The sequence below is a fragment of the Telopea speciosissima genome, chromosome 6 (assembly GCF_018873765.1).
Source record: "Telopea speciosissima isolate NSW1024214 ecotype Mountain lineage chromosome 6, Tspe_v1, whole genome shotgun sequence".
Taxonomy (NCBI): Eukaryota; Viridiplantae; Streptophyta; class Magnoliopsida; order Proteales; family Proteaceae; genus Telopea; species Telopea speciosissima.
Window position 1 is genome coordinate 39,292,949 of NC_057921.1, and position 25,524 is coordinate 39,318,472.

At 37.9% G+C, this 25,524-nt stretch overlaps 1 protein-coding gene across 1 annotated transcript in view; it reads right to left on the minus strand.

Moving 5' to 3' along the window:
- Positions 1-11,409, minus strand: part of LOC122666286 (probable leucine-rich repeat receptor-like protein kinase At1g35710) — a 27,157-nt gene extending 15,748 nt beyond the window's left edge. The window contains exon 1 of the mRNA XM_043862470.1: positions 10,509-11,409. Within this exon, the coding sequence (XP_043718405.1) occupies positions 10,509-11,036 (528 nt within the window). The 5' untranslated portion in view covers positions 11,037-11,409. The remainder of the gene's footprint in view (positions 1-10,508) is intronic.
- Between the last annotated feature and the right edge of the window lie 14,115 nt (positions 11,410-25,524).

Consider the following 25,524-nt stretch of genomic DNA (forward strand, 5'->3'; position numbering starts at 1 on the left):
CAAACCATGTTTTTCATGTTTCTCAGACAAATAGAGCATCTCTACTTTACTTAAATTAGATAGATAATGAGAGATTGGACAGCTGAGTTTGTTTCGAGCTAGCTCTATGTCAATAAGATTTCCCATATCTCCAATTTCTAAAGTTATATTGAACCATTGGAATGCAAGTATAGATTTTTGATTGGATTTTTATGCAATATTTAGCTAGGAGCGTATGCTTCACGGCGGAACTTTGTTGTTTTGCTTCAATTATTTGATCTTCTCTCGTTTTCTCCGCTTAAAACCTGTCTTTTACACCTTTGTTTTGTAGCAGGAAGACTTCACGAAGACTAACTAGGTCTTTCATCCATCCTACTAGGTATGAGAGTAATATGCAAGGACTGAGGACCACGGACGATAAACTAATTGTGTTGTAAAATGATCGTCTGAGCAATTTATGTTTCATATCGTCCACCAACTTATCAGTGCAGATAAATTCAGCTGTCAATCTTCATTGGTGGCTGTCATCTGCCCGAGTAAAGAAAGGCTCAACTCAAGACAGAAATATACCATATATATATACCTCATATTCTTTGAGAATTGATATAAAATAAAAAATATGTGAAAATACGAGGGGCGAGTCGATGAAGGTAAAATATTTTCCTCATATATCTAAAATACTAGGGTTTATTGATGAATCAATGTTACTTGATAGATCCTATTGAAGTAAGGGTGTCAATCAATATGTTAGCGGGAATTCTGTACCGTTTTGATTTGGTACATAAGACAAAAAGTAAATATCAAAACTGTACCGTACAGAAGACTAACTTTGTTGGTGCTCTTGGCAGTGTTGTCATTGTTGGCAACAAGGTTTGGCAGTAGTGTGGTTGTGAAGACAATATTCAGCTGGTCAGCATGGGAAATTTTTGGGCTTGCATTTTCTTGATTCTTTCTCATTGGTCCGAAAGGTATCTTTTGGAATTGTATATATATTCTCGTTAAATGACCGAAAACGCATCTCTGGAGTCCTAGTGAAGAAGGAAATCGAGGAGAAGTCGTCTTCTACCATTCCGACGTGATTCGAGAGCAGAGGCATGAAGGAAATAGTCAGAAAACATCGGTTTGGTCGTTAGCGATGAATTCGAGTGCTTGATTTGTCCCATTGAAGATCTCATAACATTCGTTTGGAGTTGGGAGTTTTCCTTTGAGAAGGTAAACGTGTTCACAAACCACTGTCTCTGTGTAATCTGTTAAGGGTTGGATTTGTGATTGAAATCTGATTATTGGGTTGATTGATTGTAAGGCTGAGGCCATTTTATATTGGGGATTGAAGTCCTTGCCCTCACTGAGGTGAGAGGTTGAAACAGGGTAAGGGGTATCCTGGCCGTAGGGGCGGCTAATTGTATTGTCGTTGAGTATTGGGCATATACAAAACCCTGAGGGGTATTACTCCGTGGACGTAACCTTCACATACTGTGAGGTGAACCATGTAAATCGTGTCTTTGTGTCTACTTTTATTTGTTGGAGGCTAATCCCTGTTTTGTAAAGTGGGTTTACAGTCTTGGTAGACCTGGTTACATTCTGGTGGTACCAAGGTGAGACTATAAGCAACTGTGTGGTTTGCAGAAGACGTCGTAAAATTTAAGGGAACTGATTCACCCCCCCCCCTCTCAGTTCGATCCGGCTTTCACAAACTTTATTTGCAATACTAATACTATACGGATTCGATATACAAAACGATTTCTTATTCAATATAAAATACGGTTTGTTATTCCAACTATCATCAGTTTTGTGGTTTTGACAATCTTGTGTGAAATACTGTTTTAACACATATCATCACTTTTTTGGGAAAGTTGTTTTTACCCTATGCAGCTTAACATTACACACACACACACTTAAACACACACGTGCAAATGTATGTGTGAACAAGAATGTATTTATGTATGTGTATGTTTCTGAGACAGATATAGTGAGAGAGAGAGAGAGAGATGCATGAATTTGACCCGGCATGTTTCTCATGATTAATTTTGATAAATTGTATTGTCAAATGTCCCAACAGATACTCACCTCCCCTCCCATAATTGTTTAAACCAAGTAATGAAACCCTCCAACAAAGCGATAAATAATATCCAACCAAAGGAAAGATGTGGGACTGTGGAAGAAGAAAAGAACAAGGTCAAGTGCAGACTTTACTTAGTTGTTATGGTGGACGAAAGAGTGATTGATATTTATCCTCAGCTCTGATTTCATAATACAAATATCTTGGGATTTGTTAGTTTAAGATAATTTAGATGATTATTAATGAGAGTCTCTTCAACTTTCTTCTGAAATAAGGATTTCAATTCTGAAAATAAAAGATTATCCAAATTTTCAAACTGGAGAAATTCAAAGAAATCACTTGAAAGAAACTTGATCAAAAACAAAAATCAAAACGACTTTATACCAAAGAGAACTGAAAGTATATCCTTCCAAACCTTATTCGTCATGGTTTAACAATGAACAAATTACACGGATCACCCTGTACTTTGCCTAATAATCACGACACCCCCTCTAAGTTTAAAGATTATTTGGACTTCCCCTACTAAAATGTGTTTACTACAAGATAGTCAAATTCATTAGTTGTCTGGGGTAAAGTGATGATGTAAACAAGTTAATTTTATTTCAATACCCAAATCACCCTTGGATGAAGATAAACTTACTGTTTTACCCTTGGATAAAAAAAAAACCCCCAAAATCGACGTAACTTTCAATCTCGGATGACCTGCAACTCAATCTCCGCATTATATCTTCTTCACTAGCAACCACCTCAATTGTACCTGACACTTTCTTTTCATCAACATCCACATCCCCCGTTCTTCCTTCAAATGGTTCGCCCTCGATCACAAAAAGTCAAACCCTCTCTCTCTTGTTCCTCCCATCCCTTCTCGGGCCATAGACTCCGCCTTCACTGTCACCAGCCTCAGAATCTACATCCTTGGTGCTTCCGTAAACGATATCCCACCTTCCACACTTGGATCTTCAATTCTTAGTTCAATCGATTGGAAATCGGACCCAAAATGCGTCTGTGGTTGATTGAGAGGCAGAGTTGCTGTGTCTGATGGGGTTTTGTATTGATATACTTATTTGCACTTGGAATCAGAAGAGTAGGAGCAGGATGGTTCACAAGGAACCTTGCCTCTTCAGCATTTTGGTTTATGTTTACTGATCCAAAAAAAAAAAAAACAGAAGAAGAAGAAAAAAGAAAGATAAACAACATTTTTATTTTACCCTGAATATTCTCTGGCACCCGAGCCAGCCCCTAAAGATTTATTAAAATGATTGCAAAGATTAATAATTACAAAGAGGAGTGGGGGGACATGTCCACCTAACCCCATACCCGAGACGTACAAATTAAAACGCTCCACCCTGAAAAGACTCTCTCACCCAATCCCTTACAAATAAATTATTTTCTTAACACCGGTAAACCGATTGTAGCCTCACAGGTGATCTGTCGAAGCTCCATTGGAAGATTAGACTTGCCAAAGAACTCAGTGTACGTCAATGAGGTACAGACAAAATTTGCCAGCCAGTCAGTCGCCCTGTTTCCGTCTCTACAAGTAAAGGAAATCATAGCCTACATAAATCCACTAATTTTAGCGTTCCTGAATCCAGTACCAACCCTTCCAAGAATCACATCTCCTTTTAGAAATGCTTTGAATTGTTGCCACCAAATCAGATTAACATAGACGCCCATAAAGCTCAAGTCTACGCATAGCCTAAGACCATCTCTCAAAGCCCTAAGCTCCACCACTGTGTTAGTACATTCCCCATAGAAATTTGCAAAGGCAGCAATGACACAACCCTCTTTGTCTCGAATAATACCCCAACCTCCACCCACCCCCGGATTCCCCTTGCAGGCACCATCCACATTCAGTCTCACCATGTCGAAAGGGGGGCACCAAAATACAGGTTTAGGAACTTCTGAACGGGAGGATGATGAGAAAGGGTGAAGAACTGGAGAATGAGGAATTCATTCAAGGATGGGGTCTTCACAAACGTGGAATAAAAGGGTTCCTCATGAATCCAATTTCTAATAACCCACAATGTGGCTTGCCAACCAAGCTTTTTTACCGTGCCTTCTATTATTTCTTTCTTTCCATAAATCCCATAAGATAAATGAAGGGATCAAACCAGCAATAACACCAAACAAGCTTTTCCCAAAAAAAAAAAAAAGGGGTTATTTCCAAATGCCCCCCTAAAAATGGCCAAACTTACAGTTGCCCCTTGAACTTTTACTAATTTCACGTGCACCCCTACTTTCTAAACTAATACCACTATAGTCCCTCCCGTTAGATAGAGACGTTATGTTCTAACGTCTGACATTTTTTGTACATGGTTAGACCATTCTGCCCTTAATAGAGTGGAATGACAAAAATGCCCTTACTTTAAAAATAAAAAAAAAACAAAAAAAAAAAAACAACCTGCAACCCATCTTCTCCAAATCGATTGGGGAAGATGAGTTGCAGGTAATCAGATATCCTTCAACCCCCTTTTTCCTTCCTTCTTCGATTTCTCCCAATCCTCCTTTTCTTCTTCTTCCCTGTGTTCTCAAATGGGTTGCAGGTTGGGAAGATTTTTAGAATAAACTTTGGACTGTTGTTGTAGTGTAATGGAAATTCTTCTTTCCCAGATCGTTTGCTTTAACCAAAACCCAGCAGAATCAGGTTCTTAAAGAAGAAGAAGAGGAAGATGGGAGAAACAGAGACAGAACCATGTATCGTGTGGCAGCTAACCTCGCTTCAAAAGCCAGGTCAGTGTTCGTTTCCTATCATTCTTGTTTATGGGTTCTGTTCATTTGTTCACCCGTCATTAAACTTATCCCGTTTCTGCTTTTTGGGTCTACAGGATCACTAGGAACAGTAGCCAACAGGTTAGAATTTTTGTATCTTTTATTCGTTTAGTGCTTAGTGGATTGATTTTTTATGATTGAATTTTTATTCGTATCGGTGGTAATTTATTGGAGTTGTTTGGATTTTTTATCTTCGTTTCTTAAATTGGTTTCGGGTTGTCACTTGTCAGATTGGTAGCAAGTTGAATTGTAACAAAAACTATGCGGCCAAGGATATTAAATTTGGATTTTAAGCTCGTGCAATGATGCTTAAAGGTGTTGAAGAACTTGCTGATGCTGTTAGAGTAACCATGGGCCCCAAGGTAAAGGGCATTATCATTCGCCACTGTGTAGTTTATTGTGTAGATATTGGTAGTGGTTTGCCGAGATGTCTGCTATGGCCATTCTTTTCGTGATGGATTAGATTCAAAAACTCATCTTCCCCAAATCCTAAACGAATTGGGGAACATGAGTTGCAGAGAATTTATTTTTTTTTTTTTCAAAAAAGGGTATTTTGGTCATTCTACCCTATCAAGGGGCAAAATGGTCCATAAATTTTTAATAACTAGGATCCATTAAAACATAACGTCTTGGACTAACAGGAGGGACTACATCAGTACTTAGTTTGGAAAGTAGGGGTGCACATGAAATTAGTGAAAGTTCAGCTGGAAAACTATAAGTTTGACCATTTTCAAAGGGGCATTTGGAAATAACCCAAAAAAAAAAACGACAAGCTACCTCCAAATAGGAAGAAACTTCCAATTCTTCTCACTGGCACATTATATAAGTGTTCTATAATAAGACAGCCAAGGATTGCTTGTCTTCCTTTGTTTCACTACCAATGATTTTGATATGAAATGTGTTTCAGTGATTTTATTAATCAAATATATTACAGTATATATAGGCTCGTACAATAACTGAATGTACATAGGTCTAGAAGGTTCTAGTCTAGCCTACAGAACCCTTCTCCTTTACAGATTTGTTGTTCAATCTTTATTAATCATCAAACTCAGCTCGTCTTCAATACTGATGATCTGTTGTTCAATATTTCATCGTTGTACTAATAAAATGAACAAACATGACTAACTTAAACTTTATGGAAGGGGAGAAGTGTGCAATCAAATAATAGAACACAAAAGAAAAAGGGTAAACATTCAAACATTATAATTTTTAGAAGTAAAGAATCCCATATTGACCCCCAGACCTCATCCCTATTGAGATTCTTTTTCAAACTGAAATGAAAATAAAAATGAATCGATCTTTGGCACAAATGAATCATAAAACAAATGCCTCTTTTCTCAACTTAAGCAGCATTTTGGGTATCCTCAGATTTATCAATTTCTATTGGCTCAGGAACAGCTGATGGAGCCTCATCCTTGCCTTTTACCTTGTTTTCAACACCAGATTCAGCACCTTGGGGTTAGGGTTCATTGTCCTAGGGGTGGAGGTACCTTAGTTGGAGTTGGTGACTTCTGCAACTGTCCCAGGAATTTCATTAAACCCATGAGTTAAATTGAAAGATGCAACAATATTCATCCATGCAGGCCTCAAATATAAACCTCTAAAATGAATAAATTAACTATTCGATGATTTTGAAGGATAACACTATTAAAGTTGGGATACTTGTCTAACAGAGCTAAGTGAAGTTTCATCAAAGAAAATGGATATAGAATGCCTCACTCAAAGGGGCAATGCCAAACAAATGTAATACACATGCACCTGTGTTTGTACTCTTGTTTTCACAACATCAAAAGGAGTACTAATAAATGTACAAACATGACTGACTTAAACTTTATGGAAAAGGGAGAGTGCAATCAAGTGTAGACCCAGCAAGGGGCTCCTCTGTAGCGCGACACCAGAGTTTGCCGAGCTCGCCACATGGACGAGCTCCCATTTGAACGGTGTGGATCAAGTTGGAAATCCAGATTTTAAAATTAAGAAATCCTCCTGTTCAGCGCATGTGCACCACACTTAACTGTTCCAGCTCTATCTGTGTCGTTCAAATGGGAGCTCGTTCACGTGATGAGCTCTAGTGCCTCGCTACCAATTCTGTAGCGCACCCCTCGCTACAGAGGAAACAGATCAAAACCCAAAATGGGGAGGAACTAGTTTCGCTTCCGCATGTTTCGACCAGCACGAGTTACGTCATCAACAAGCAACAATTGGGAAGCGATGACAAGCCTGTGAAACAGAAGTGACAATTTCTGTCAGAAATACATTGTAAAGGACTGTGTAAAAAGATCTACATATACAAAACTCATGTGCTGGCCCAAATAACAACCCGCGAGCCAAACACCCACTTAAACCTGTTGTTTCCATTCCTACACCTTCCAACACACTAAAGACAGATTTTTAAAACGTGGAATCGGTTCTCTGATCCAAAAACAGGGAATTTCAGTCACAGCTGATTCCGATACGAATCAGCTGATTCACTGATCTGATCCTGATTCTTGAAACCGTGTTCTCCGAGTATAGTGTTGATATGGACTACACCAGTGTCCCCATGGACAATCAGGTTCCGATTGAGATCAGAATTCGATCCCACCATCATTGCTGCAAGTGTTCAGAAGTGAAAGTCATGGACACATCTGCATAAAACTTCACTACAATACCAAAACCTCAGTGACTGTCTTCAATTGAGGCATTCCCAATAAATTATATGGGTTCGGCATGGATGACAACATTGAGTGTGTGGCAAATCCAGGACTGTTGTATTCAAATGAAGGATACCCAATAAAGTATATAGGTTTGGCATGGATTACAACACTGAGTCTGTGGACAATTTAGGATTGCTATGGATTCATGAAGAGAGCACCAAATCTTTGTAGTAAAATACACAATATAAAAAAATTAAAGATTGTGTTTCAAATACAGAGTGTCTCCATACCTTGACTTTATGATTTGGTGCTTGACAAAGTAGTTAACAAAAATTCCCTCCATTTGAGGTTCAATTTGCTCTCCAGTATGCTGCTTCAATCCCACAATGTTCCCCTTATCATGCTCTCCCTAGATAAAGAGAGGGAGGGGGGGGTCAAGGTGGTTAGCATTCTCATTTAGTAAGATTATAATCAAATAACCACCAATGCTAAGTGTAACTATTAAAATAGAGAAATCATAGTTACAAATTTTTTCACAAAATAATCACCTCCAAAGAAATAAAGACAAGCTTTGTGATCTACAGTGAAGACTTTAGTCATGCCATCCCTATAAAAATCCCAAAAGGATGATATAGTTTTGGAAACTAGATTGAATTAAAACAAGCAAATTAAAAAAAGGCTTTGAGAACTATTTTTTGATTTTGAGTGTAGTCTCAAATGAATCTCCTTAGTCCCCTGTTGGTCGAATGAATTGGATCATCATTCACAATTATTGTACTACAATATCATTTAGGTCACCTATGCTAACTGTATGGAAATGCTCCACAAATGATGGTCGGAGAACAAATAGCTCTTCTGGTACTTGATGCATAGTTGGGCGAGATTGTGGGTGACTGCGTAAACATGCAACTGCTATGCTCATAGCAGAAACCACATCCTTTACAACCTTATGATCTGATGGAAAGGTGAGGTGTGGGTCTAACATGTCCCGTATTAGCATCTTTCGGCCAACTACTGACGTTAAAAATGAGATTAGCTCCCCTGGATGCCTTCCTATAATTGTTTCCAATGCCATTACGCCGAAACTATATACATCACACTTATCAGTTAAAGCCATGGTGTAGGCAAGCTCTGCAAGAAAAGAAAGAAAGGTGCTTAGTGAAAATGTCAATAAAGAACCTTAAATGTACAATAATAAAAATAGAACATAAAAGTGACGAATTTAAGTACCTGGAGCAATATATCCATGAGTTCCTTTGAGTGACGTCCAATTAGATGAGCCTGGTTTTAACAGTCTTGCAATACCAAAATCTAATACACAAGCCTCAAGTTCCAAGTCCAACAATATATTTTTGCTTGGAATATCCCGATGAATTATTGGTGGAATACAATCATGATGTAAGGTAAAACAAAGCATTGGCTACACTTTTGATGACATTTACTCTTTTCATCCAATCCAACTCCACAGCATCTGCTTGATTGCTCAAGATATTTACTAAGCTTCCTTTTTCCATGTACTCGTAAACAAGAAACATGCGTCGTGGATGAGAGTAGAACCCATAAAGTTTGACAATGTTTCGATGCCTGATATATGTTAATACACGCATCTCATTCCCAAAGCTTTCATCAACTATCACCTCACCTTCCAATGGATGGAACTTCTTCAAGGCTACTACATGACCAGTAGGTAGGACTGCTTTGTAAACACTCCCATATGTTCCAGCTCCAACACAATATTTGGCATCAAAATCCTCTGTTGCTTGAATTAAATCCTCATAAGCAATCTTTCCATCGAAATTCCATATTGAAAATATATTTCCCTGGTTTCTTCTTGTTGCTTCTACATTTCCTTTTTTCACTTTTTTTCGCAAGAGGAAAAGGACAACAATAATTGCAAATGCAAGGAACACAGTTCCTATCAAAGAAGCAATGATGGATATGAGGACTTTGTGTCCATTTTTATTATATCCCTTACTTGTACGAGATCGATTGCAGGGAAGTAGACCTTGAAGTTCGCCACATAACCCTTTGTTGTCTCTAAATGCTTGTGGTGAAGTAGCATGCCTGAAAACCCTATTGTTAGGAACAACACCCTCCAACTGATTATAGGAAAAATCAAGAGATACTAAGCTAACCATATCTTCAAGAGAAAGGGGTATGGAGCTTATGATCATATTGTGAGATAGATTCAAAATTTCCAACATCATCAACTTTGCAAGTTGTGGTGGTATCAATCCATTGATTGAATTATGACTAAGGTCCAAATGAGCCTTTAGGGATACTAGATCACCAATTTGAGATGGAACGGTTCTAGTCAATGAATTATAACTAAAATTTAATGACAATAGTTTGGAGAATTGACCAATTTGTGTGGGGATTGATCTAGTTAGCCTGTTTGATGATAGGTCTAGATGCTCCAAATTGATTAATTTGCCAATTTCAACTAGTATATGCCCTGAAATCTGGTTGTCATTTAAATACAAGCTGAGCAAAGTGGATAAGCTACCGAATTCCTTTGGTATTTCTCCAGCAAGTTTGTTGAAAGAAAGGTCAAGTTGACCAAGTTGAGTTAGTTGACCAACCACAGATGGTATCTTCCCATTGATATTGTTTCCAGAAATCTTTAGCACCAACAAATTCTTACATTCTCCCCAATTTGGCTATAGCTCTCCATATAGTCGGTTGTGACTCATCTCAATGTAATAAAGATGTGGATGTACACCAAAGTCAGTTATATTTCCTAGAAATAGTTTGTTTTCAAGTCGAACTCTCCTCAAATTTGTGCAATTTCTCAAGTCCGGCCCAATGAGACTATTGTTCTCAACCGCTAAGTGTTTAAGTGATCGTCCTTGGCATATTTGTTGTGGTAAGCTTCCAGATAAGAGGTTGTTAGATAAATCGATCATTACATTGGATGCTTGGCTACCTAAGTCTTGAGGTATGGGACCAGATAATTGATTGTCAAACAGTGTGAGCCACTCTAGTCTACTTAAATTAGCCAGCGAATGAGGGATCGGACCGCTGAGTTTGTTTTGAAATAGTGCCAAGTCAACCAGGTTTTCCATATCTCCAATTTCTGAAGGCAGTGGACCAGATAATTGAATCTCATACAAATAGAGAATCTCTAGTCTACTCAAATTAGCCAGAGAGTGAGGAATTGGACCGCTGAGTTTGTTTTGAAATAGCGACAATTCAACCAGATTTTCCATATCTCCAGTTTCTAAAGGCACCGGACCTGATAATTTATTCTCATACAAATAGAGCTTCTCTAGTCTACTTAAATTAGCCAACGAATGAGGGATTGAACCATTGAGTTTGTTTTGATGTAGCGCCAAGCCAAGTAGATTTTTCATATTTCCTATTTTTGAAGGCACTAGACTAGATAATTGTTTCTCATACAAATACAGATTCTCTAGTTTACTCAAATTAGTCAAAGAATGAGGAATTGGACTGGTAAGTTTGTTTCCAACTAGCTGCAAGTCAATCAAATTATCTAGATTTCCTAGTTCTGATGGTATTGGACCACCGAGTTCATTGGTATGCAGGTATAGAAAGTGAATGTTGCTTAAATTAGCCAGGACAAGGGGAATCATACAAGTCAATTAATTCCATCCTATTGACAGTTTAACCAGATTTTTCATATGTCCTATCTCTAATGGTATCGTGCCACTGATTTCATTTTTGTAGAGGACTAAGAATTGCAAGCTACTTAAATTACTAAAAGTGGGAGGCAGAACACTGGAAAGATTATTATTGGAGAGATCGAGGTGGGTGAGTTTGGAGAGAATACCAACATGCTCAAGTATGGTTCCTGTGAGTTGATTAAAGTAGAGATTGAGACGGAGGAGATAAGGAAAGGAAGAGAAGGTGAAGTTGTCAAGCGTACCTTGCAGCTCTGTTTCGGGAAGGTTAATCTCAACCATGCTTCCAACTTTGTTGCAAGTTATGCCAAACCACGTGCATGATGATGAATTCGTATTAGTAATGGTGGTGTTGAGAGATGGTGATGCTGTAGTAAACTTCCAAGAATCGAGAGCAGCAACAGAGTAGCTTTGGAGGCTGGCTTTCCATTTGAGGAGAGCCTCTGCTTCACTTGACAACTGAACAAAGACGACCCCTGTTCTACTTCCATAAGCGGCAGATGAAGAGAAGAAGAGAAGTCAATTGGTATGGTATCAAGAATTCGGTAAGGTTTCAGTATAGTACAAAAGACAAAAATTAAATATCAAAACCGTACCCTATCGAATACAAACTTTATTTTCAATACCGATACTGTATTGATTCGATATGGTTTTTATTCAATATAAAAAATGTTTTTCTAATTCGAAATGAAACACAGTTTCTTATTTGAACTATCATTAGTCGTGTGGTCTTGACAGTCTGATGTGAAATACGATTTCAATACATATCATCAGTTTTTTATTCAGTATGAAATAAGTGAACTTCACTTTGTCTTTACACAAAAGAATGCTATCTGGTCGCCTGGCCAGCATGGCTCTTGTGCCTAGGCACAAAATTGCCATGTGCCCATGGAAAGTACAATCCTACACCCATGAAAAGGTGGAAATCCCACCCAGATCAATGCTAGCGCGTGCCCATGCAGGCTCTAGAGGCCCAGGCATTCTCTCTCTCTCTCTCTCTCTCTCTCTCTCTCTCTCTCTCTCTCTCTCTATATATATATATATATATATATATATATATATATCATACTATCATACTATTATATAAAAGCACGTTGTGGCAAATCTTTCAGTTACCTATTCTACCCTTCATTCTTATCTAAAATTCCATTCTTCAAATCTTAATCTTTATATCATTCTTTCTTATAATTTCATAATCTTAGGTTCCCTTAATATTAATTATTGTTTTTAATAAATATTAATATTAATAATATTTATTATTATTAAAAGCAAATCTTTCAATTACCACTTTTATCCTTCATTCTTATCTAAAATTTCAATTTTCTATTCTTAATCTATAGGTCATTCTTTTTTATAATTTCTTAATCTTGGGTACCCTTAATATTAATAATTATTTTTAATTAATAATATTTATTATTATTTAAATTTAAAAATATTTGTTTTTATGTTTGTTTTTAATCAAAATTCATGGTTTCAAAATTGAAAAAAAATGGGAGAAAAAATATATCTAAAACTATATCTAGCTATATATACCTCTATCTATCTCCCTATCTCTCTATCACTGTTTACAACGTAATTATACAAGTGCATATATTATTGAGTAAATTCTGATTTCGTTAGTTTCACTCTCTAATATCTCTACTTAGAATCCACGTATGGTCACACGTGCATTTGCACGTGCATTCTTACTAGTGTATATATATATAACTCACACGTCTAAATGCACACGTGAACATGTATGTATGTGTATCAGTGTATGTTTGTGAGACAGAGTAGTGTGCGTGTGAGAGATAGGGGAGCAGGGTGTAATTAGGGCAAAGTAGGGGTATAATTTTCCCTTTCTTATTTTATTCTTTTAGATTCCATTAATAGCCCTCACATCTACCATTATCCTAATTTATCCTAATTATACATACCCTTACAAGTTCATCCCTAGACAATAAATAACAATCAATATAATATCCCCTTCTCGCTACTTACCTAGTGAACCCCTAAAAATTCTGGTCATTTATAATTATGCCACTGCATCTTAGATTTGAGCTATCTACTATTCGAGTGGGCTTACAAGCAATCCAAACAGGTTTTAGAACCCCGGATCCACATCACTGTGTCTGCAATAGGTCTGCGATAGGTTTGGCTGCTGACAACATCAACTCCTTCAGTCTTTCATAGGTGTATTAATAAAGGGAGAATGTTCTCTGTGCCAGGGGCGCAGGCTGCACCCAGACACATGGGGGTGGGCGCAATAACCACCCTGCCCCCCTGAGTGGCAGGCCCATGTGTCTAGGCGCAGCCTATGCTGCGGCACAGAGAACATAAGCCCATTAATAAAATAAGCAAACATGGCTCTTAAAACTTTATGGAAAGGGGAGGAGTGCAAGCAGATAATAGAAATCAGACCAAGGTGGTAACAATACAAATATAATGACTCTTAGAAGTAAAGAATCCCATATTAACCCCCAGACCTCATCCCTATTGAGACTCGTTCAAACTGAGGTGGAGGCAGTGGTGGAGTTGGCGGCTTCGTTGGCTTAGGTTTAATCATGATAGGACTGTAGAACCTCCATGACTATAACCAATTTCAATGTATTGAACACCTCACTCCATTGAACTAAAAACCAAGCAAAACTCATTTCAGACAAAAAGAGAACTGAAGTGGGCACAAATAGTTGAGAGCAAAAGAATAGATAATTACAACCAATAACTAATTAACCAGTTGGAATCCATGTAAAAATATTCTCTGAGTTCTAATTCAGAAACCTGAAGTTCCAGCTTGATGGTTAAAAATCCTAGTGGTTGTAGGACATTCCTGTTGAGCTCTGAGCTATTCTCTCATTATCATAATAAAAAATTTACAGCAAGACCTACTAAAAGGTCCACTCATCCAAGGTTTGGGATTCACTTATCAGCCCTTCAAGTTATGGAATTTCTCTTCTTCTTCCTCAGATGTGAACCATTCAGCAAGTTTCCATAATCTATTCCATCAAAATATTTTTCCTATCTAGTCTGAAATAATAATAATAGAATTATGAAATCTGACCTTGTTTTCTCTACTGTGAATCAATGATGACCGATAAAATTTAGCTGTTGCCCAGGTTGCAGCTACCCTACGTGGCATTAGCTCATGAAACAACAAGTTATTCTCTTTATTTAATGCTAACCCAACTCTAACCGTCTTTGGGATAATTTTAACTCATGGTGAATTGATTTTTGTAATTCCAAATTTACTCTTTACTTTTGGGTAAAACAACAATTAAAGGACTATACTCTAACCGTTTTTGGGATAATTGCAATTCTGCGTGAATTGATTTTTGTAATTCTAATTTTACCTTTTACTTTTGGGTAAAACAAAAATTAAAGGACTGCACTTATGAAAAACCCCTTCCTTGTACAGTTGTACACCTCTTTTTCTTCTTCTGGGTATACCCTCTCATGCATTTGATGTCTATCTGCCCTTGAGGGGCATTTTGGTCAATATTGTTAATTTATGTTGGGTTGCATTTCAGGTTTTCGGAATACCTCCAATACATATTATTAATCTATTTAATCATTTTTAAATCAATGATGATGTTCAAATATGACTTTCTCAACTCTTTTATGCCTTTATGCCCTCCAAAGGTATTTTGGTAATTATTATCATTTTAGGTTAGTTTGCCTTTTTTATATTTGAAATATCTCACATGCTTGATGTTAATGTATTTAGTCATATTTTAATCAATGGTGATATTTAAACATGATTTTATTTGCATTTTATGCATTTATGCCCACCAAGGGGTGTATGTATAATTATTTTCATTTTATGCTAGATTACATTTTTGACATTAGGAATGTCTCATATATGATATTAATGGTTTTAATCATGTTTTAAATCATTGATTTTATTCAAACAGTAGTTTAGAACTATGTTTGACCATGAACTCTTATCATATGTTCTTTTATTATGCTAGATTGCATTTTTTGACATTAGGACGCTCTTACGTACATACATGTTTTAATATGTTTAGCCATGTTTAATATCAATGATGATGTTTAAATATGGTTTTTTTCCACATGAAATGTCGATTATGCCCACCAAGGGGTGTTTGTATAATTTTTGTCTTTTCATGATATTCTACATTTTAGGTATTTGGAATACCTTAAATTTATAATATTAATGTATCAATTTGTCATTTCATGATATTGCATTTTTAAGTAGTGGTCATATATTAGTTTTTGGAAATCCAAGTCGATTTTGGAAATTTATGGACAAAATATTGATCATATAACAGTTTGTGATGGTGTTGATAAAGATTGTCCAATTTGGCTGGATCTTATATTACTTGGTTGTTCTTCGCAATTCATGGGTCTTCTTTTGTTGTTTTGCTCTCATCGTTTTAACTTTTAAGGACTAAGTGTTTTTGCCGGATAAAATTTAGGTAGCCGTAGAAGTATATTAAACAAACATACTCCAAAGAAAGGAAAATCTCTTAACAATGAGATATGGTTTTTTTTTTTTTTTTTTGTAATAGTTAGATGACATTAGGAGGGGGTATTGCAGGGGCAAGGAAACCTGGGCAGAATTCCTTTATTTTGGAATAGGAAACTGAATCTCACCGGGGCAGGTGGGGTGTGATGCGACGCAGCTGGGCTTTAGTCTGTGGGGCGGGGTATCAGTGCAAGGCGATATTTAAAAATCACAATTGATCTTAAACATGACTAGATATGTTTACAAAACATATGTGAAGCATTCCAAACACCTGAAATGCAATCTAGTTTAAAATGACAATAATTATCAAAATGCCCCTAAAAGGAAAAATTGCAGAAAATACATATTTATGATGCCTTATGTCCCAAAACATGTTTATTAATGGCAAAACATGTGTTACAAGGGCATAATGGTAAAAGAGTGTCGAAAAAGACACTTTGGGGGTATGCAAAAATAAAAAGTGATGTCGGTCAAATTCAGATGATCAGACATACTAAATAGTATTATTGGAACTGAATTCTGGGTCTTTAATTGGTACATTACCAAAATGCCCCGAAGGGCATAAATACAACAAGTGCAAATAAAATCATATTTGGGCATCACTGTTGATTAAAAATAAGATTAGAATGCATTTCTATGCATGGGATAACGTTCCGAGCCTAACGGGGGTTCGAACGTATTTTTAGAAAAAGTCGGTATCTAAGGGATAGACATGTCTTTTAAGAAAACACGACGACGTAAGGGCCGAAAATGAACTGAAATTCTGGAATGACCAGAATAAAGCAATAAGATTCTGTCAATTGCTAGAGTCATTTATTATATAAAGCAATAATGACTGATGATGGGTACAAACCACATGACATCGATCAGATCATTAGTAAAAATAACACACGCACACATCACTAAAACTCCAGGAAGCAATTAATGATTGAGGGTAGGTACATTCCAAAGTGCCGTCAATCAGATCGCTAGTAAAAATAACGCATGCACACATCACTAAAACTAAAGAAAGCAATTAATGATTGAGGGTAGGTCTAACCCAACACCGTCAATCAGATCATTAGTAAAAGTAAAGCACACACACATCACTAAACTCCGGAAAACAATTAAATGCTCAATGACAAACGTCCTAAAACGACTAAATACTTCAATTTAGCGATAGTGGATGACCATTTTGGGCTCTTTCTGGATAATTACCAGAATGCCCCTGAGGGAAAGAATGAGGTTTATGCATGATTATGATGCACGATGGACATGTATGTACATAACAACTTTCTAAAACATCCTAAAACAGCTGTAATGCATAAAAACATCTTTTTCTGATTTTTATATTTTTTACAAAATTACCATTATACCCTTCGTGAAAAGGGCATGCATGGAAACACATACAAAAATAATTTAAGCATGAAAGAAAGTGGATATTGATTCTAAAAATTTAAGCATATTATAAAGAACACTCTGAAATGTTTTTATGATTTTCTTACATTTCTTTAATTTTTCATGCTCCCTAGTATGTAAAAACAGTGATTAGGACAAAGAAAATACAAAATAAATATTACAAACCCTAATCGGACCAAAACAAAGTATTTATATGCTAAGCCAAGCATGCTCTTCACACCCATGTCAGTGTATAATCCCGAATCTTATTTTGTGGGCCCCACTTTAACAAAACCCCAAAATATTCAGAAGGGCAAAAGTATCCCAAAACAAATGATTTGGACCACAAGAAAATTAATTGACATAAAAAACAGTGTGAAACATCTTCCCTAAAATTTGCAGAATTTTGTCACTCTTATACTATTTTTGAGGATATTTTTAACTAAAAAATAGTTTATTTTATCTAAAAAATAGATAAAATTAATTAAAAATAAAAAAAATTACCCTTGTAGAGTGGAAATGCCTGGAATTAGTATTGGTAACCTTGTTTGGCCGTAAACCATAGCCGGAAACCTCCGAGAGTTGTTCCAAGAATGGATGCTCCAAATGGTAAAAATTGTGAAGAAGGGGTACTGCGAAAGTTGTCTATGGATATTAGAACATAATCTCTGGGGATGATCAGAGTATGGATTGAAATAGGAGAGCATAAACTTCATGAAGGCATTTATGGGTCTCTAACCTCTCCAACACAGCCTATTTATAGGCAAAATGTCAGTTCGACAAACTGTCCAAATGAGCACCTATAAAAAAAATGTCCAAATGAACCCAGGGCATTTAATGTAGGTTGATAAGATAGGGGGTTGGGCTGGCAGCTTGACCTGTGTGTATGGCCCGCTGGCGAGCTATGGCTAGGTGCAGGACCATGGGCTATGCACGTGGGCCTTGGGACTTAAAGTCTACTGACGGGCCTAGGCTGCCGACAGGCCCAGCCTGGCTAGGTCAAGACAGGTTGGATCAACCCGGTCTGACTCGGGTTAGACAATTCTTTTCTAGTATTTTTATTCCATTTCAAGGGTCTACATTCAAACACCAATATCATTTGATTTGGATGGCCGTTTTTAACACGACATATATTGGCGCGAAGATTACAACACATACTTTCCATCCGGACTGTTGATATGGTCGAATTTTGCCGCAAAATGGAAGAGTACTGGGAAAAGCACAAAAATGGTGTTTCACATCGATCAAGGTCCAAATGACACTGGAATTACACCAAATTTTACATACATGCATAATATGACTAAATACGGTCATCTAAATGATTTAGAGTCACATCATGTGGCTCAAATACTAAGAACCATGCTAGAGACAAAACAATCATTTTCACAAAAGTTATCTGATTTGGTCGAAACTTTTCGTGGAAGCTAATATGACTAATAAGGTCATCCAAAGTGTTTTAGGCCAAATTGGGAGGTTTGGATACCGAGAACCTAGTCAGGGGCAAAACGATCATTTTTTGTAAAAGTTACCTATTTGGAGTGAAATTTCACATGTGGACTTAAAATGGTTAAATAAGACTTATCCCAGGGGTTTAGGCTTTATTTGGAATAATTTGGTTTTAAAAAGTGGGGTAAGGGTAATTTGGTAATTTGGTAATTCTTACCATTCAGTCACCACGTGAGTTAGGATTTCGATCATCGTTGCCAAGAGATGACAAAATTCAGGGTCTACACTATGATCACCTCGAATGAAGCTTTCTCCGACAAACTCTCACAAGCTATGGCTTCCACCCTCATTGGATCAATTTAGTTATATTTTGTGTCAAATCCTCTTTACATTCAGTTCTTCTTAATGGGTCTCCCTTGACTTCTCCCCGCATAAAGGCCTCCTTCCGGGAGACCCCCTCTCTCCTTGCTTGATTGTCCTTTGTGCAAGTTTTTTCTACCCACATTGAGGAGGCCAAATTTCAATCAACAGCAAATACATGGCATTAAAATTTCCAGAGATGGGGAGAGTATATCCCATATGTCCTTCGCAGATGATGTCATTCTGTTTGGCCAGAGCTATTACAATTGTAGAGAGAGTCTATACACACGCCTCCCCCCCCCCCCCCCCCCCCCCCCTTTTTTCAACATATTTATTAGCTGTCCCATAGGTTGAGATCCTCTGTTACAAAAACATGGTCTAATGAGACACGTCGGTGCCATAAATCGCGACCAACCCCGACCCGCCCCAACCCCTCGGGCAGTAGGTCGGGTCGTGGTTGAGAGTTTCTTGACCCTCGAGGTCGGTCAAGCTGTCAAGGTCAAGATTAAGGCCTCTAGGGTCGGGTCAAGGTTTAGGGCAGGCCCGCCCAACCCGACCCATTGACAGATATCCTCTAACACATATGGTTAGAAATTCGGCCAAAGTTTGAATATATCTATGACAATAGCTCATTATAGTCCGAATGTGAGCACTTGGTAAAGCGATATCTCTCTAATAGGTTCCAGGTTGCTCCTATCAATAATATGATATTGATATCTATTTAGGTATTCTCATTGTTATAACCTGATCAATAGAATCAATTCCAAGCTACAAAGTTGAAAAACTAAATATCTCAGCATTGCGGGGAGGCACACCTTAATTGAATCAACATTATCAGTGATGCCTCTCCATTACATGTCATGTTTCCAACTTCCAACATCAAATCACCATCAACTAGACTTAGCATGTCGCAAATTTTTCTGGTCGAGTGGAGAAGCTTTTCTTATCCCCACTATCAATTGAAATTCAATTTACAAACCCTAACAATTAATGTGGAGGCTTGAATTTGAAGCTATCTATCCAGTCCCATGAACAAGGCGCTTTGTTAGCCTAGAAAGCCTTGGAACTCCTTAATCCTAATAATTCTTTATGGGTCAGCTTGATGAAATCGATATACTTTCCCCCTTCCTAATTTCCTTCATGCCCCTTCATGGGGATGGAATCAATTTAAGGACCTCACTCCTTTCTTCTCAAGGGTTTATTTATCTAGGTGGGGAATGGTTCTCACATCAATCCTTGGTCTGACTATTAGATACCTAAAGTCTGTCCTGGTTTTGCCCCAATTCCTCTACCGAGAGAGGTTCCAACTAAGGTTGTATCAACTTATTGACCAAGGAAAAGGGAGTTGGAGGAATGATATCATTTTCCAATATTGGTGGCCCCCATACATTGCCCTTCAGATCTTGGCCATTCCCTTACCTATTTCTGCTCAACCGAATCGATATATTTGGTTGCCAATGACTAAAGGAGTATTTTCCGTGTCTTTGGCATACAATCTAGCTACTATGGATGAATGCCACATCTCCAATCCCATGTGGTTAAAAATGTGGCACATCCCATCTGTACCAAAGGTTCACTTCTTTTTATGGAAAATTCTGCATGGTAAGCTCCCAACAATAGACCTTCTAAATAGAAGACATGCTAACCTACCACCTCAATATGGGATTTGCTCCTACCCATCACTAGATCCATCCAATCTATTCATCCATGGTCCTAGATCTCAAGCTATTTAAATGCTAATTGATAATTCTCTCATGGTGGGTAGCTGGACAGATATCCAAGAAAATCTTCAACAAATGATCAACTCCTTTAATGGGTCAGAAGTACTGTGCCACAAGATGTCTCTCATTTTCATATGCTTTGGCATATATGGACAACCTATCTCTCCTTTATCTTTCGCCAAGATATTTCCAACGTAGGGTATCTTTTCTTCAAATCCAAGAGGTTTGTGGATGAGTTCATAAGCACTTCAATCCCTAAGAGGAATACTTCTTGACACTCTTACATTGCTTGGACTCCTCCTCCGAATGACATCATTAAAATTAATGTCGATGGAGTTAGCAATGGTAATCTAGCGGCAAGTGTGTTAAAAAAACAAAGCCTAAAAATGGCGATTTGCAGAAGAAAAATGAAAGAGAAACAACACACAAAACAGAAGATTTACGTAGTTCACCCCCAAGATGGGAAGCTACATCCATGGTCGAGCAACAAAATGAATTTCACTATACCTCTAGAAATGTTACAAACCCTCGGATGTCGTATCTGCTTTTTAGACCCTCCGAGCTCATTTTGAGGCCGAAACGACCCTTTGAAGATCCCAACTGTACTTTTTGGACCAAAATCAACCTTCACCAATAACAAAATGGTCTTGGTGGAGTGGGCGGAGACTTTACGAGTAGGTTCCTCTTTTGCTTTACTGGCGGATGCGGGAACAACCATGTGTGTATAGCCGAGGCACTAGCGGTCCAAAAACCCTTTCTAGTGGCTCGATTGCGAGTTAGGCCGTAAGAATATTTGCATTGAAAGTGATAGTCTTCTTATAATCTCTATTATGAATGGCAAAGCTCAAAGTTGTTGGGAAAACACTTCCCTCTTTCCATGATTGTTTTGATGATAACAAATACATTGATACAAGCTAATGTGTACTAGAAGATCTTAAGTTGACAGAATTGTTAAAAGAATAAAGGGTAGATTGAACCAAGACTTGAAAGACATATCATAAAACTCAAGTGAAGAATAGAGAAGTTCAAGACAGAACTTGAAGGAGCAAGACTTGGAAGACATACCATTAAACTCAAGACAAGGATCCAAGAAGCAAAGGCAACTTGAAGACCTCCAAGAAGCTGCTTGGGTATACATAGAAACATATTGCATAATTGTAATTGCATACACACATAATGAAAAATCATATGCATCATGTACAGACCTTAGGAGGCTTTTATAGAACCTCTCTTGACCTTAGTATAGGTTGATAAACAATTGGAATGAAACCCCAATTGTCAGACTATCAAAAAAATGGTAGGACAATCTACCGATCAATCATCCGGCCGACTGGATCACAGGACCATTTTTTACCGGGACTGGAAAAAGTCTGCCAGTACATACTAGCAGGTCTGCCCGGTCGATCGGACATCAATCGGATGGTCCAGCTCATGCTCCAATGGCTAGTTTCCCCCAACGGCTATATTTCCCGATCAATCGGTAAGATCTTCAGGTCGACCGAATGGACAAAAATAGATCCGTTCAAGCTATTTCTGCATATGTTTTTAGAGCATTAATTAAGCTCTATTAATAATGAATGTGCCAAACCTTTTCACTATCCACCACAGTCCAAAAGATCACTTTATTGAGAGGTGAAAAGTCATTCAAAAGCTCTATTATGTTGAAGTCTAGTAGTCTCCATCAAGATCATTCTAGGTTGACTTCAATACTCAAGATCTTCACAAGCATTCATTCTAAAGAAATTCTAAAGAAGGTCAAGTACATATATTCTGAATAGGTTTCCTAGTAAGTCTATACCCAAGATGTCATATGAGTTGTGGACAGGGCACAAACCTAGTTTACAATACCTTAGGGTATGGGGCTGCGTTACACATGTGAAATGATAGCATGTAGACAAACTAGAATCCAAGACTGATAGGTGTCATTTTCTAGGCTATCCCAAAGGCACTGTTGGGTATTATTTCTATAATCTAGTGGAGCAAAAAGTGTGTATTAGTAAACGCGCAACATTCCTTGAAGATGATCAGATCATCCCAAGATCTGAGTCAGTAGTCATCTAAGAATTGGAAAACCCTAATGCTCAGACAGTCCCAGTCACACCCACCACTAAACTACCCCCACTGGTGGTAACTCCTGTAGAACCAAGGCGGAGTAGAAGGACAATTAGAGCTCCTGATCGTTTGGTTTACTTTAGCGAGGAATTAAATGAATTGGAAGAGTTCTATACGGTCATCGACTCTTCGGATTCGGATCCTAGCACCTACTAGGAAGCTATAGGAGATGTAGATACAATTAGATGGATAGATGCTATGAAAAAAAGAGATGGAATCTATATATACCAATGGTGTTTGGACTCTAGTGGATCCACCTGAAGGTATTAGACCTATTGGGTGTAAATGAATCTACAAGAAGAAGAAAGGCGCCGATGGAAGTATAGAGAGATTTAAGGCAAGGCTGGTAGCTAGGGGCTCTACCCAACGGAAAGACATAGACTATGAGGAAACCTTCTCACCAGTCGCAATGCTAAAGTCCATACAGATTGTTGAATAATGTACACCAGAATATCGTGGGGGTATTCTGATCTCTTTATTGTTATTTCTTTGTTTTTCTGTATCCCTTAGTTAAGTCGGCTATGCTAGAGGTATTTTAGACTTTATGTTGTAACTCTTTTTATTACAAATACATAGGCTTCGGTGATCACATTGATCATTCAAGCATTCTCCTATTTTTAGTTTTGTTAACAAGGCATTACAGCCAACTTCTCTGATCTAGGTTTTCAAAACCCCATCCCTTCCATTGTTCTTCTCTTCCAACTTCTTCTACCCAATCTTCTCTTTCTCTTTTCCTTGTTTTTTTTTTTTTTTTTGGTTCTCTTCACTCACTAGGGCAGATCTAATAAGGTGATCATACGATCTAGATCAATTCAACCTCTGCAACAGATGATTTAATCACATATCAAGCTCGATAGTTGGTACCCTTGTCTCTGTGATTTTTTTAGAGTCCTCCCCTTCTTGAAGATCAGTTTCTCTTTGGCCTTGGAAGCTGTTTTTTCCTTATTGGAGATCCATCATAGCAGTATTGGATAGCAACTATCACAAGAATTTCAACTTATTTGAATCCTATACCCATTATCGATCTCACTTCAGGGTTTTGAAAAACCCTGACTCTTATCGATTTTTGGGTTTTCTGTTCTTTGCTTTGGCTGATCTTTGGAGATCTCATTCACACTGCTTCAAGGAGTACTTGACATTACTATCAGCCCCTTCCAAGCTTTTTTGAAGACCCCTAACCCCAATCGATCTCCTCTTTCAGGGATTTTTCAAAATCCTGATCCTTATCCATTTTTGGGGGTTAGGACTGCTTGTTGTTGGCATTACTTTCAAGGGAATTTTTGCTGCTAAGAGGATCACTCGACCTCATATTCAGCTTCTTCTGATTTTTTTTTGCAAAGCTTTTGCTATCATCATGCCAGACTCTGATATTACCACGACTACTTCTGGAGGTGATGGTCAGTCCATGACTGAGTTCCTCCCTTATGCTGCTGCCATTAAATTTGATGGTACCAATTATCTAATGTGGGTCAGATCTCTCTCTTTGACTGTGGCAGAAAGAGGACTTACTGACCATCTTACTGGCACCTCTCCACATCCTACTGTAGAGGGCCCCCTTCTAGCTCGATGGAATGCTAATGACACTATGGTTATGTCCTTTGTTTTGAAACTCCATGCAACCATAACTGTCTGCACTGTACCTTCCCCTTGACACAGCCACACAGATATGAACTACTGCTAAGGAAACATATGGACAGTTGGGGAATGATGCATAGGTTTATGAGATTCAGAAGACACCTCATACTATTACTCAGAAGGAGTTGTCTGTCACCAAATACTATGCTGCCCTCAAGAGCTTATGACAACAATTGGATCACTAATCTCCTTTTCATCCCTCTACAGCCGTCGATATTGCTGTCTATCGAAAGTATTTTGGCTGGCCTTAATGTTGAATATGATCCAATCCGTGTGCAAGTTCTTGGTAGGGTCCCCTTTCCGACATTGAAGCAAGCCTTTTCTTATGTTCATACTGAAGAGTCACGTTGGGCTGCTATGATATTGACTCCTACTGTTGAGAGACCAGCCCTACAGGCTGCTAGTTCCAACTCTACTCCTCCTTTTAAGAGTAGTGCTTCTACTGTTGCTCCTGTAAAAGAGCCTATAAAGTGTGACCATTGCAACAAGCCATATTACACTAAGGCTCAGTGTTGGAAATTACATGGGAAGCCCACTGATTTTGAGGCCAAATGCAGTCGTGGTAAAACCAAAAACAGGGCCAATCACATTGAAAGTGTAACTATAGCCCCCACTGTTGAAAATGGCCTCTCCCAGGAAGAACTACTAGCTTTCAGGCGTATGTTACAGACTTTCATTGCCTCTACTACGTCTGCTGCCAGTTACTCTACTCCATCAAGTTCCCACTTTGTCTGTCCAGGTACTTCCTTTGCTGATCACTGTGCATCAGTCGTCTGCACTCTATGGATTATAGACTCCGCTGCCACTGACCACATGACAGGTTCTTCTAGCCTTTTTTATACCTATTCACCTACTTCTGGCAAGGATAAAGTCAAAATAGATGATGGATCCCTCTCATCTATTTTTGGGAAGGATCCATTAGGAAGCGTTTGGTTGCGTAAATCTTTTGGATGTGGTTTGATTGTGGATGGTCATCCACTTGAGTTACCATCAGTTGAATCATAATTCCAGAAAATAAACTATTTGGCTATCATGATTCTGTGACGTGATTCTTCCTGAAAAACTGTTTGGTTACCTTGAGTCTGTCAGTTGGATTTATCCTGAATCTATTTGAAAAACTGTTTGGTTACCCTGAGTCTGTCAGTTACTAAACCTTACATTTAAAATTAAAAGACACATTAACAAAAAAAATAAAAAATAATAATACGGTTACCATATTAATGTTCCCAAATAATTAATTAAATCCAATTACCACCCATCCTTATATAACCTAAAATTACTAATATACCATTGCTATGTGTGAGTATGTGAGTGAGCAAAGGGT